The sequence below is a fragment of the Nannospalax galili genome, unplaced genomic scaffold, assembly GCF_000622305.1.
Source record: "Nannospalax galili isolate Female #2095 unplaced genomic scaffold, S.galili_v1.0 scaffold529, whole genome shotgun sequence".
In the NCBI taxonomy this organism is placed as follows: Eukaryota; Metazoa; Chordata; class Mammalia; order Rodentia; family Spalacidae; genus Nannospalax; species Nannospalax galili.
Genome location: NW_008360309.1, coordinates 2,734,629 through 2,748,981, shown reverse-complemented (window position 1 = coordinate 2,748,981; position 14,353 = coordinate 2,734,629). Strand labels below are relative to the sequence as shown.

Sequence of the window (14,353 nt, the reverse complement as noted above, 5' to 3'; positions counted from 1 at the left end):
TCCTCCAAATGTAAACCGTGATGCACTGGGTCAAGCTCTGAAAATGAGGCTCCTGCCTCTCCCCAGGAGGTGTCCCCACACACCTTTAGTGAACCAGTAAAAAAAATTTTATTTTGTCCCTTTGAAGGCTTGAGCAGGCCAGGTGAGGGTCCTCCCCTGGGGAAGGATGGGCGAGCCTGATCTGAACACACGGTGACTCACACAGAGGAACTGCCAGATGCCACAGGAGAGAGATCTAGAAGTCAGTTTGTAGTAGAAATGGGATGTTGTAGCTCGGAGTGTATGGCCACACCCAAGGTCACACAGCAAAAGGCAAAGACCCAAGGCTAGTGTAATCCATTTATTCCCACAGCCAGGCAGACCAGAGTTCCAAGAGAGTGAGGCTGGGCCCTGTCCTCCACAGCATTCTCAGATGCGGATGTGGAAGGTGCTGTGTGTGCAAAGAGAGGCCATGTCAGCAGCTACTAGCATAGGCCACCCAGCTCAGTCCCAGTTCCCAAGTCCTAGAGGTGACTGGGAAGCCCTGGAGCGATGGACAGCCCCAGAAACTGCAGGCAGCATATGCAGGTGTGTGGAGGACGGAGCCAACTTCAAGTGTTCTTGTGCCCTTCCTCAGCCACCATCCACCTTATTTTTTTGAGACAGGTCTCCCACTGGCCTGGGGCTCACCCGTTAAGCCAGGCTGGCTGGCCAGAGGGCCCCAGTGAGCCTCCTGTCTCTGTCTCTCTGGTGCTGGGGTAGCAGGTGCTTGCCATCATGCTGGCTTTTATATAGATGCTGGGGATTTGGACTCATGCTTGCACAGCAAGCACTTTACCCACTGAGCCATCTCCTTAGCCCCCAGGACCTCTTTTTTGTTTGATTTGTTTGGATTTGGGGAGGTAGTAGCTCACTCCAGAGCCCAGGCTGCCCTAGAATTCACAGCAGTTCTGCCTCAGTCTCCCGGGTGCTGCTGCTGTGCTACCATGTCATAAGCACTTCTCTTTGAATCAGAGCTCACATCCCAGCTCCTCCTTAGACATGCTGTGAGGCTCTGAGCAGGTAGCTGGCCCTCTTGAGCCTCAATTTAGTCCCCTGTAAAATGGAGGTGCCAGCTGTGACCCCATAAGGTTGAAAGGGCAGGATACACTGGGCATGCTCAGTGAATGGAATTAGCCTTCCATATTCAGGGGAGAGACCTTAGCTACAGAAAAAAAAATACCAACAATAACAGTAGCCACAGTGGAGTGAACACACTTATTGGATACCTACTATATGCTGGACACCCTTATTGAACACCTACTATATGTGGGACACTCTTATTGGATACCTACTCTATGCTGGGTACAGTGGAACATACACACTTATTGGATACCTACTGTATGCTGGATACTGCCCTAGTTTTTTTCCTTGTGTTAGCTCAGGACTCAGCAAACTTTGATCCATCTATTTATCTTCTAGCATCTAGCATCTGTGCATCTATCTTCTACATCTATAATCTATCATCTATTATCTATTTATCTATTTATTTGAGACAGGGTCTCTTCTGTAGCTCAGGCTGGCATATAACTCACAATCCTGCCTCAGCCTCCCCAACACGGGGATCATAGCACTGCCTACTTCATCTTGCTCAACCATTTAGCTGTGTACATAAAATAAGTTTGCTGAGCCCAGTACACCAGTGGGCACAGGTCATCTCAGCATTCAGGAAGCTGAGGGAGAATGATCATTAGCATGAGGTCAACATGAGCTACATAAGGAGATCCTGTTTCAAAGAAAAACAAAAATCATCTCTTAGCTATCAGAAGGTTAAAAAGAAATCCAGGATAGGGGCTGGGGATGTGGCTCAGTTGTGGCTCTTGGAGCTCAGTCTGCCTAGAGCTCAGTTGGCAGAGTGCCTGCCTAGCAGGCATGAAGACCTGGGTTCCATCCCCAACACTGCATAAATGAAGTGTGGTGATGCCTATCTGCCAATCCAGCACTCAGGAGGTGAAGGTAGGAGAATCAGGAGTTCAAGGTCATACTCAGCTACATAGACTTCAAGGTCTGCCAGGGATACATGAAACCCTGTTCGTAAAACCCAAACAAAGGAATACAAAAAAAAAAAAAAAAAAAAAAAAAAAAAAAAAAAAAACACCCCAGGATAGATATGGTCCTGGGCTTAGTCTACCAACTCTGTAATAAGTACCCAGGTCCTCTACCTGCCCTACCCTATTGTACTTGAGGCTCTAATCATACCACCAGACTGCCAAGTACAGCTGTACAGTCAGAGCACTCCAAAATTCAGTTGACAGCCAAGGCATGGTGGCACATGCCTTTAATCCCAGCACTTGGGAGTCAGAGGCAGGAGGATCTCTGTGAGTTTGAGGCCAGTCTGGTCTACACAGCGAGTTCCAGGCCAGCTAGGTCTATAGGGAGACCCTGTCTCAAAAAAGACCAAAAAAAAAAAAGAACCAAAACAAAAAAACTCAGTTGACAAAAAAGCAGTCACCCAACGCCTCAGAGAGCTGTGGGGACTGAGGCCAGAAACACTGGGGGCGTTTCCCACGGTCTCCAGTGAACCCACGGGAGTTCCCATCCCAGGGTCTGAGTGTCAGGCCCTCCCCGTGCTCATACCTGAGAAAGTCTGGCGACCGAAGGATCATGCTCTGGAAGTCCTCCAGTGACAGGCGCCCATCGTGGTCGCTGTCCGCCTCATCCAGCACCTTCTCACACACCAGGCTCACCTCCTCAGCACTCAGCTCCCCACGGGTCAGCCTGGTCACCGTCTGCTCCAGGTCCCATGCACAGATGTAGTTATCATCATTGAAGTCTGTGGGGCCGACGTAGGAAGTGGGGACACTAAGTGGCAGGAGGACATGTCTGTCCTCATGTAACCAGAGGAAAGAGAGGCTGGAGAAGAACCAGTCGTGCTTTGGAAGAAGGCAGGACCTGCCCAGAATTCATACAGCAAGTATTTATTTAATGCCTACTGTGCGCCAAGAACTGGGATAACTTTAGGGGGGAATTCAAACCCAGATGTTTACACGTTAGGCAAGTGAGCTTCATCCCAGCCTTTCAGATAACCCACAATGAGGGGTTAGGGTGTGGCTCAGAGGTAAAGCCCCTGCCTAGAATCCCCCAGTGAGGGGCTGGGGGCGTGGCTCAAGCGTTGAGCCCTGTCTAGTATGCAAGAGGCACTGAGTTCCAGACCCAGCGCTGTAAAAGGTAAAAGGTGTATCTGGAACAGAGTGGGCAAGAGGAGGACACTACTCGGTTGGGAGGCATAGGATGGGGTGGCCGCCAGGGCCTTGCTTTGCAGCCTTTACCACAGATGTGATGAGTGCTTCCTCAGGTTCCCCCACCCCAGGGCCCTGTACGCACCATAAATTTTAAAGGCATAGTAGGCTTTGAGGTCCCGGGGAGCCATCTCACTCATCACTGAGAACATGTCCAGGAAGTTGTCCAAGGTCATGTGACCGTCCCCATCTTGGGAGAAAACCTGGGCAATTCTCTGGCGGAAAGGGTTGTCCTAAGGAGAGGAAGGCAGGTGTCAGAGGGAAGCCAAGGACCCTGGACAGGAATTCCGGCAATTGACCACCTCACCAGGTACTCCCCACTTCCGGCTCCTCAGAAAGTCCATAACCCAGAGAAGCCAATTGGAGGCTGCCATTCCGGAAGCAAGGCAGAATTGATGTGGGAGGGACATGTGACTCAAATTGGCCAATCAGAGGCAGCCTGAGGCTGTTGCCTCTTCCAGGAAAAGGACTAGTGAGCTACAGCAAGCCTTCTCCGCTGCCTGCACCTTGAGTTTATTGTTGTTGTTGTTGTTGTTATTATTATTATTACTATTATCATTTAGTTTGAGGCTTGGAAACAGTAATTCACATGTGTTCTAACCACTGAGCTAAATTCTCAATTCTGTCTCTTCTCTCTGGGTCTCACTATGTAGTTCTGGTTGGCCTGGAACTTGCTGTGTAGACCAGGTAGGCCTCAAACTCATGGAGATCAGCCTGCCTCTGCCTCACAAGTGTTCAGATTAAACACATGGGCCATCATATCTGGCTTCATTTTAGTTTTTAAACAATTTCTTACTTATTCTTTGACATTTCATATATGTACATAATGTCTTTTGATATATAATGTCTTTTGTATATGTATTTTCACCCCATCCTAGTTGGCCTTAACTGTCAACTTGAGACTGCCTAGAGTCATGTGAGAAGGGAGTCTCCACTGAGGGATTTCCCAGAGCAGACTGGCCTGTAGGCCTATGAGGAACTGTCTTGCTGGTTAATTGATGTAGGAGGCTCAGCTAACTTTGAGGGCAACATTCTCTAGGCCAGTGGTGCTAGGCTGTGTAAGAATGCTAGCTCAGCATGAGCCTGAGCAAGGCCCCAAGCCGTGTTCCTTTGTGATTTCTGCTTGAATTCCTGCCTGACTTCTCTTAGTGATGGACTGTGACCTGGAAACTGAAATAGACCTTTTTCTTTCTTTTTTGGTCTTTTTTAGCCCCAGCTGTCCTGGAACTCACTTTGTAGACCAGGCTGGCCTTGAACCCACAGAGATCCACCTGCCAAGGGATTAAAGGTGTGAGCCACCAAGCCCGGTGAAATAAACCTTTTTCATCTTGAAGTTGCTTTTGGTGATGGCTTTTGTCACAGCAACAGAATGAAACTAGAACCCCTGTGGTTCCCTTCTCTTTTCCCTCCACATCACAGGACCTCTTCATTTCAACACTTGCCCCTCAAAAGTTCATGTCCTTTCCCTGTGTGTTACTGTTTATTTTTTTTAACTTTTTAAAAAATTTTATTTATTTATTTTTATGTGTATTCGTGTATTGCCTGCCTGTAGGTGAGTGCACCCATATCGTGCAATGCCCACGGAGGTCAGAAGAAGTTGTCGGATCCCCTGGGACTGGAGTTACGGACAGTTGTTAGCTGCCATGTGGGTGCTGGGATTTGAACCTGGGTCTTCTTCGAGAACAGCCAGTGTTCTTAACCGCTGAGCCATCTCTCCAGCACTAAGTTTAATTTAAGGGGTGCTGGCATAGGTGGAGTCATTTACAGGAGCATGGGCTCCACTACCGAACAATGTGACTCCCCTGCCCAAGCAACCATCAATTGCCCCTTGCTCCTCAGGGAGGGGCAGGACTTTATGAGCCCCTCCCCCTCCAGTCTGGATTGTTGACAGGCACAATCTGGTGCAGGTAACCACAACCACTGTGAGTTCCGAGTGCAACAGTGTGTCCAGAAGACAGAGTTTCACAGCACTCCACATTCTCTCTACCCCTCTTCTATGATGTTCCTTAAACCTGTGGGGGAGAGATTGTGTCTTTTGAGACAGGATCTCATGTTACCTAGGCTTGTCTCCAACTCTTAATCCTCCTGCCTCAGCTTCCTGCATACTGGGATGACAAGTGTGTAGTACCACACCTGGCCAGTAACTAAGCCCTTTGCCTGTGTGATTTCATTTCACCATTTCTGTGATTCCATCTTAACCTTGTCTCTTTGTGATGTTGCAGCTTGTGACAGAAGCAAGTGTCAGAACCTCTCTGAGCCAGTTTTCTCAGCTGTAAAATGGGTTGACAGTAACTCCCACCTCATAGGAACACAATGGAGCAGCTTCCTCTGTCCCCACGGCCCAGGCGTACCTTCAACTCTGGCATAGTGCCGATCAGCTCATAGGGCACCTTCACATCAGGACAGCTGGTGTAGTCGAGGGGGACCAGCTGGGGGGCCAGGTCTTGGTAGCGATAGAAGAGTCTGGTGTGGGAAGAGAGAAGCCAGGGAAGGCTGGGCGCCAAGAGGGAAAGACACCTGTCCCTCCTGTCTGTCACACACTCCATAGCAGAGCATGCTGGGTCGCTGGGAGCCTTGGGTAGGTCTGACACTCGAACACACAGAACCAGACATCAGCACCTCTGTGTCCCTCCCTGCAGACAAGGCCAGGGTAAAGAGGGGAGGTAGGGACAAGCTGAGGAGCATGGGCTTCCTAGAGGAAGGGGTATTGTAGTTGGGCTTAGAAGTATGAGCAGGATTTCCCCTGGAAGACAGAGCTGGGAGAACAGAGGTGCTAATGGCTGGTCACTTCACAGCAAACATCAACAGGGTCTTGATAGGTAACCTATATATTTCATCATTACATTGGCAAGACCCTGCCTTCAGAGACCCCTCTACCTGTCCTTATGCCTCCCTTCCCACTCTCCATAATAGAAGGCAGGTTTCCTCCAATGGGGCAGTGCACAGACAAACAGCTAATATCCAGTATGGTTTAGATAGATAGATAGATGATAGATAGATAGATAGATAGATAGATAGATAGATAGATAGATAGACAGACAGATAGATGATAGATAGATTCTCGCTATGTAGCCCAAGCTAGCCTGTAGACGAGCCCAGCTGGCATCAAATTCATAGAGATCCACCTGAATCTGCCTCCCTAGTGCTGGAATTAAAGGCGTGCACCAACATGCCTGGCTGAAACTCCAGTTCTAAGGGTTCCAATGCCCTCTTCTGGCCTCCATGGATATTAATAATAATAATAAATTATTTACTAGGGACAAGTTCCAAGGGAATCTGAAGCCCTCTTCTGATCTCCGCAGCATTGCACGACACGGGTGCACTCACATACATGCAATACACTCATACACATAAAATAAAAATAAATCAATTTTTTATTAATTTAAAATATTTTATTTATATTTTTATTTTATGTGTATGAGTGTATTGCCTGCATATATGCAAGTGCACCTGTGTCATGCAGTGCCTGTGGAGGTCAGAAGAGGGTGTCAGATCCCCTGGAGCTGGAGTTACAGATAGTTGTAAATCACCTGATGCAAGTGCTTGAATCTGAACTCAGGTCCTCTGCAAGAGCAGCACACGGTCTTAACCGCCAGACCAGCTCTCCAACTCTTCAACCTCATGAGTGCCAGGTTGGCAGGTATGCACCACCACACCTGGCCAGATGTTTTGAAAGAGAATCTACAAAACACTGCATACTGAGCATGAGCCTCATAGAGACCATCTTGAGTGTCTCTGATGTCCAAAGCTACTAGGGACTTTCTCAGAGGGACACAGATGCCTCTGAGTTTTCTGTGGCCATGAACTTGGGAAGTCTAAGGAATTTCCATCCTGACTACCCAATTCCCAGGGTACTACAGGGAACACCAAGAATTTTTATTTCTTTCTTTCTTTTTTTACATTTAAGTATCTATTTTTTTTTACAGTTATTTGTGTGTTTGCAAGATTATATGTGTGTGGAGGTCAGAGGACAACTTGCAGGAGTCAGTTCTCTCCTTTCACCCTGTGGGTCCCAGGGATAGGACTCGGGTGATCAGGCTTGGTCAAGCTCCTTTACTCACTAAGCCATGTTGCTGGTTCATGGAGTTTGTCTTTCTGTGTGGCCTCAGTGAGCTTGTCCATCCTCCAGTGCTGGTGACTCTGAAGCCTGAGCCTCAGTTTCCCCATCAGTGATCTGATCACGACACTGCGAGCTGTCCCCACACAGACAATGGGACTGACGGGTGAGAGCTGCGCCCATTAATAATGGATGCCCTGAGCCCACACAAGTGGGGCTTGGCTCTGAGTGCCCCGCAGCTGAACCCCAGCCAGCTTGGGTTTCACAGCTCTGGGTTCATGGGCCGGGGCCTCTGTACAATGGCTCCACAGGCAGGGTGGTGACAGAGGAGGCTCAGCTATGTACATCTCCCTGGGCTCATGCCAGGGACCCCAAGGGGCCACCTGCACATAGCCACTGTCTATTCTATATCAGTCAGAGTTCAGCTGGCTCTCAACTCTGCACTGGACTCCCAGCCTCCAAATGGAGGTATGCCTTCCAACACCCTCCACACTCCCTGCTACCCATGGGCAGAAGACCAAGCTGCCCAATTGTAACAGTAGTGCCCATGTCACAGGATGTGACCTCTCAGCTGCTACATTTGCCTCTGTCCACTGACCAAGGGGCAACACCCCCAATGCTTTAACCTCTGCCACATTGATATATTGAGTCCTACCAAGTTGCAAAATTTTCAAAGTATGGTGGCCCATGCCTTTAATCCCAGCAATGGGGAGGCAGAGGCAGGCAGATCTCTGTGAGTTCGAGGCCAGTCTAGTCTATGTAGTGAGTTCCAGGCCATCTGCAGCTACAGAAAGATCCTATCTAAAAAAATAAAAACAACAACAACAACAAAAACTCCACAAATGCCCATGAAATGGCTCTGTGGGTAAAGGCGCTTGCCACCAAGCCTGATGACCTAAGCTCAGTCCTGGGACACACATGATGGAAGAGAGAACTAACTCCCACAAGCTGAGGGCTGTGGCACATGCACACACACAAACATACACATAATAAAAAACAAAATGTTCTTTTAAAAAGAAAGAGTGCAGTTTTGATTTTTTTTAATTTAAATACTAGGCATAGTAACTCATATACCTGTCATCCTAAGATTCTTGAAGCTGAGGCAGGAGGATTGAGAGTTTCAGGCCAGCCTAGGCTACACAGCAAGACTCAGTATCTAAATAAATAAACAAACGGGGCCAGTGAGCTGGCTCAGTCGGTAAAGACCCTTGCCAAGAAAGCTTGATGGCCGGAGTTCCATTTCCAGAACCCAGGTAAAGGTAGGAAGAGAGGATTGGCTCCACAGGTTGTGCTCTGATCCCCACATACACATGCCATGGCATGCAAGTGCAAACACACACACGCACCGTGGCGCACACACATGTACACACACAACAATAATAAATAATTTAAAACTCTGCAGGCAGCCACAGCAGCACACACTGTAATCCCAGCACTCGAGGCAGAAGCAAGTTTGAGGATAGCCAGGGCTACAAAGTGAGGCCCCTCAAACAAACAAAATAACATTTGCCAGTGCTCCCAGCAGAGACTAGAGAGCTGCCTCCGAGCCACCTCCCTTCACCCCCACTGACCTCATGATTTCCTTTCTTGTGAAGAAAGTGCAGTCCTGTGGGGATGGACACTGCTGGACCCTAATCTGACTCTGGGACTCTCCCTCAAGCCCTTCCGCCACCCAGAACCCATGTCACATGCAAGGTTCCACATGGCCCCCAGCTGCCTGAACCCCAGGCCTCCCCGCCCACGTCCACCTGGTATTCCTCCAGCTGCTGGTGAGTCAACACAGTCTGTTTGCTGCCCATGGTGAGGACCACAGCCTGGAGTCGGTGTGGACAGGCTCCTGGGCGTCAGACCAGATGTCCTGCCTGGACTGTCACCTGCCCACCTGTCTAGTCACCCCCAGCTTAGTGAAGCTCATGTTACAGTGTGGCTCTCTGGGTAGCCCTTTGAACCTGTCCACAGGTGAGGACAAGGGCTGAGCAGTAACAAGGGCTGACAGGTGTCTCGGGGGAGTCAGGCCCACCACCACCCGGGGAGGCTGGGGGTCAGGAGTACCTTCAGTGGACTCTCAAAGGGAAGGGAAGGTCGTAAGCAACCCCGAGCCCAAATCTCGACTTTCCTCCCATAGCTTGTGCCCTGGGGTGGGTTGTCCAACCTCTCTGAACCTTGTTTGTGATATGAGAATTACTGAAATGTCTGAGTCATTCTGAGGATGAGTGTGATTATCAAAGGCTCAGGGGTGAGGATGTCATCTCAGCTAGTACTCTGAAGGCTGAGACATGAGAGTCATGAGTTCGAGGTCAGCCTGAACTGCATGAGATCCTATCTGGAAATGGAGGGAGGGGCAGAGAGAAGAAAGAAGGAAAGGAGGAGAGAGGGAGGGAGGAAGGAGGGAGGGAGGGGAACTGGCTCAGTCAGTACAGGGTTTTCTCAGGAAGCATGAGGACCTGAGTTTGGATCCCTGGCACCCACAAAAAACCCAGGCTGGCAAGATGACTCAGCAGTTAGGAGCACTGGCTGTTTTTTGCAGAGAACCCGGGTTCAGTTCCCAGTACCTGTGGGTGCTAATATCTGTAACTACAGTTCCATGGGATTCTTTGCCCTCTTCTGACCTCCTCAGGCCATTGCAAGACTTGGGTACACTTACATACATGCAGGCAAAACACTCATGCACATAAAATAAATCCAAAAAAGAGAGGAAAGTAAAAAAAAAAAAAAAAAACAAAAAACAAAGCCAAAGCATCTGTCACACCCTGTAGCCACTAACTGCCTGTGAACCCCAGGGAGGGCAGGGCGGCAACCCCATAGGTGACTTATAGACAGCCTCATAGCTCAAGTGCAGAGATTAGGCTGCTGAGGGTGCAAAGCTGTGTGATGTGCAGAAGACAGTGCTCAGGGAGCCCCACCCCATCCCCACACCCCTGTGGTATGTTCCTGAGCCTTGCAGGTGTGTCTGTGTATGAGTGATATGTCGTTTTTAGGGCTGAGATCTCAGTCACTTACGATAGGCTTCTCTGGCCAAAGCTACACAGCACTGATCTGTGGGATACACAGGTGATTTGACAGGCACATCATGCCCATTTGGTAAAACAGAGTCAGCAGCTTCCCCCCTTAGGTCTGTGACTTCCCTAGCCACAGGCTTTTGACCAGCTTACAGTACCAGGTGTGAGTTCCCTGTGTGGAGCTCTTGGTCACCCCTAATAGTCCTGCCACCTTGGCAACATGGGCACATCTTGCTGGCAGGTCTGGTAAGGTCCACAACAGACTGAGATGCTTGGTACCCAGTTGTCCATTCAGCTCATTCTGAGGGCTGGTCACAACATCACAGCAAGGGAGCACCAGCCGGTGCCAGCCAGTCATCTCTGTATGTTTTAGATGGAGTGTCTCATGGCAGGTCCAACCACCTAGCTCTGCTGGGCAGCCAACAAGCAGAAGCAGGTCTGGGAGCCTGCCTCAGTTGGTTTTTCACTTGGACTAGGGGTTGTGCTAGCCAGGTAAACAGGTTTTTTAATCAGCTTAACAAGCTGGGTATGGTGGCGCACATGTTCAGTCTCAGCACTCAGAAGGCAGAGGCAGGCGGATCACTGTAAGTTCAATGTCAGCCTGGTCTACATAGTGAGTTCCAGTTCCAGGCCAGCTGGTACTACAAGGAGACCTTGTCTCAAAAAGACCAAAAAAAAAAAAATTAGCTTAACCAATTAACAGATTTTCATTTTGGTTGATTCTCCCACTCACGTCCCTGCCCCTCTTCTCCTCCCCTAGGTCATTGAGGAAAGTTGACTAAGAACTAGGGTGCAGCATAGAAGGTCAGATATTATGTCTGGGGCTGTATTTTTCTTTCTACATGAAACCTGGAGTGATATTGATACCCTACCTGGATATGGGGTGGTTTCAGGACTGAGTTCCCAGTTCTCACAGGCCTCCTCCTTCTCTTCCTCCTCCTCCTCCTCCTCTTCCTCCCCCTCTTCCTTCTCCTCCTCCTCTTCCTCCTTCTCCTCCTCCTCCTCCCCTTCCTCCTCCTCCTCTTCCTCCTCCTCCTCCTCTTATTCCTCTTCCTCCTCCTCCTCCCCGGTTTCTCCTCTTTCAACTCCTTCCCTGTGTCCCCTTCCTGGTTATCAACCAGTCCCTTGTTTAATGGGCCAGTGATAGAAACAACAATGGATCGCTAAGCAGGCTGAATGACAGCTGATGTGCCTTGGTTTTCCTATCTGTAAAAATAGGCTGTTCTGCCTGATGGAGCAGTTGTAGGCATGCAACAGATGATCTGTACACATTCTGTAGCGTATTGGCCATCATCCTTGCCAGCATCTCCATTTTATAAAGAAGGACCAGGACGCTCAGAGAAGTCAAGCCACTGCCTCCCGGACACACAGCTCCAGGTGCACAAGTGAAGATCTCCTAAGTCACCCTCATTTACTGGAGGCCAACCTGTGTGGATGCCTAGGAAAGGACGGGTTCCTTTTGGTTTTCTTTTGTACATTTATTTAGTGTCTGCGTGTGTGCTCCAATGGAGCTCAGGGGACAACTTGTGGGAGGCGGTTGTGTCCATTCTGGGGCTCGAACTCAGGTTTTCAGACTTGGTGGCAAGCTCCTTTGCCCACTGAACCATCTCACCAGTCCAGTCACTTCTCTCTTAATCCCAGCAGGGTCCTCTACCTCCAGACACTGGTTTATTCAGGGTCCTGTGGACTGCAGTGTGTGAAGTCAGCTAGTGGCCTGCTGCCCCCTGCAGGTGAGGCTGAGAAAGGCAGAGGCTGTGCCCTTTGTCCTGTAGTCCAGTCACCTTGCTTAGCTATCCCCTTATGCAAGCTGGCCAGACGGTGCAGGCCTGTCATTCCAGCTCTTGGGAGGCTGAGGCAGGGGGATTACAGGTTCATGGCCAGTCTGGGGTACAGACTGAATCCAAGGCCAAACCAGAAACATAGTATGCCATTGTCAAGCCTAGTGACTTGAGTTTGAGCCCTGGGATCATGTAAAGGTGGAAGGAGAGAAGTGACTCCACAAAGTTGTCCTGAGACCACACATGTGCCATGCACATGCATTCCCTATATCTCTCTCTCCCTCTCCCTCAAATAAATATTTTATTTTTAATTTTATGTACATAAGTGTATTGCCTGCATGTATGTAAGTGCACCTACCTGTGTCATGCAATGCCTGTGGAGGTCAGAAGAGGGCACTGGATCCCCTGGACCTGGAGTTACAGACAGTTGTGGGTGCTGGAGACTGAACCCAGGTCCTCTTAAGAGCAGCCAGTAAGTACTCTTAACCGCTGAGCTATCTCTCTGGCCCAAGAAGTAAATAGTTTTATAAAGCCTGGGAATATAGTTTAGTGGTAAAGCATGCAAGAGGCCCTAAGTTCAACCTACAGTACTGTTAATAAATGAAATTAGAAATGAAATCCAAGGTCCTCGGACCCCATCAATACCACACAAAGAACACCTGGACAAAGTGAAAGTAATTCCACATGGCAGTTTTGCTTTTGCAAAAGTGTGTCTTGTATGGTCGGTCAGATTCAGCAAGTACACACAGGGCCCAGAAGCCTGGTGGGCCTTTATGCTTAATGCAAGAGAACTGCATCCTTTTCCCATTGGCTGGAGTCCAACCTCACACTCTTTCCTGGTTGGCTAGTTTAAAAGACTCAGAATGGTTCCTGTGAAGGGACAAGTCCTCTACCACCCCAGGCCATCAGGCTCAGGAATGCATCAGGGTCTTTCCTTAAACAAAAGTCTTACAAGGTGTGGTGGGATTAAAAGATTAGAATTCTGGGGCTGGAGAGATGGCTCAGCAGTTAAGAGCACTGACTGCTCTTGCAGAGGGCCGGTTCAATTCTCAGCACCCACATGGTGGCTATGAACCATCCTTAACTCCAGTTCTAGGGAAATCCGAAGCCCTCTTCTGACTTCCATGACATTGCAAGACACGGGTGCACTCACATACATGCAGGCAATACACTCATACATAAAATTAAAAAAAAAGATTAGAATTCCTTGTCATAAACCAAGTTCCAGGTTTTACAATGCTTGAAAGAAAAGACCAATATTTAATGTTTCTTACAATAATAATAATAATAAGAAGAAGAAGAAGAAGAAGAAGAAGAAGTAGTAATGGGAAAAAAGAAAGGAGGGAAGCAAGAGGAGGTTTGAAGGAAGGTATAGAAGATATTAGAGAAATGTCCTCCCGTACTATTTTAGTCAGCTTCCCATATTATAACAAAATACTAGACACAGGCGACTTATGAAGAAAGGTAGACATTGATGTATATATATGCATATATACATACATATATATTATATACATATAATATACATGTGTGTGTGTATATATATATATATATGAGACAGGATCACATATACACGGACTAGCCTCAAATTCACTGTGTACTCAAGGATGATCTTCACCCCCGATCCTCCTGCCTCCACTTCCGAGTGCTGGGATGACAGGCATGTGTCACCATACCCATTTTATGTGGTGCACTCTACCAACCCAGCCAGAGCCCCAGCCTTCCATGGTTTATTTAGTTTGTGTATTTTGTTCATTTGTTTTTGTTGTTTTGGCACAGGGTCTCACTGTGTAGCCCAAGGTGGCCTGGAACTTTCTTCAATCCTCCTACCTCAGGCTTCTGGGTGCTGGGATTATAAGCATGCCTCACTGCTGTGTCCCACTTGTTCCCCCAAGTCTGCTCGCTCTCTTCCTGTCACCACCTTCTGAACTTTAAATGACCCAAATCCTTCCTTATGGAAGAATTCACTTCCTTCTAATGACCAAGGCAGCCCGCTTCCCCATCCACAGATGTTTATACCTTGGCTTGTTGGAAATCTGTAAGACCCAAAGCTTATTCACCAGAACTCCTTGGTTGGAACTCTAATCAAATCCTATAATTCTGTTTGGTCTTTTTGAGAAAGGGTCTCCCTGTAGCCCTAGCTGGCCTGGATTTGCTATGGAGATCAGGCTGGCCTCGAACTCACAGAGATATGCCTGCCTCTGCCTCCGGAGTGCTGGGATTAAAAGTTAAGGGTTTATAATTTTTTAAAATATTGATTGA

General features: G+C 48.6%; 1 protein-coding gene across 3 annotated transcripts in view; it reads right to left on the bottom strand.

Annotated features, from left to right (window-relative positions):
• Positions 1–176: 176 nt before the first annotated feature.
• Positions 177–14,353, bottom strand: part of Cib3 (calcium and integrin binding family member 3) — a 20,613-nt gene continuing 6,436 nt past the window's right edge. The window contains exons 2-5 of one of the 3 annotated variants that reach the window (XM_017795969.2): positions 5,609–5,720; positions 3,343–3,490; positions 2,596–2,791; positions 177–430 (exon numbers count right to left, since the gene is read on the bottom strand). In XM_017795969.2, coding sequence (XP_017651458.1) covers positions 409–430; positions 2,596–2,791; positions 3,343–3,490; positions 5,609–5,623 — 381 coding nt within the window. In that variant the 5' untranslated portion in view covers positions 5,624–5,720 and the 3' untranslated portion in view covers positions 177–408. Of the gene's footprint in view, positions 431–2,595; positions 2,792–3,342; positions 3,491–3,559; positions 3,639–5,608; positions 5,721–14,353 lie in introns of those variants that run through there. The other 2 variants (XM_029559330.1, XM_017795970.2) reach the window with 2 other exon arrangements.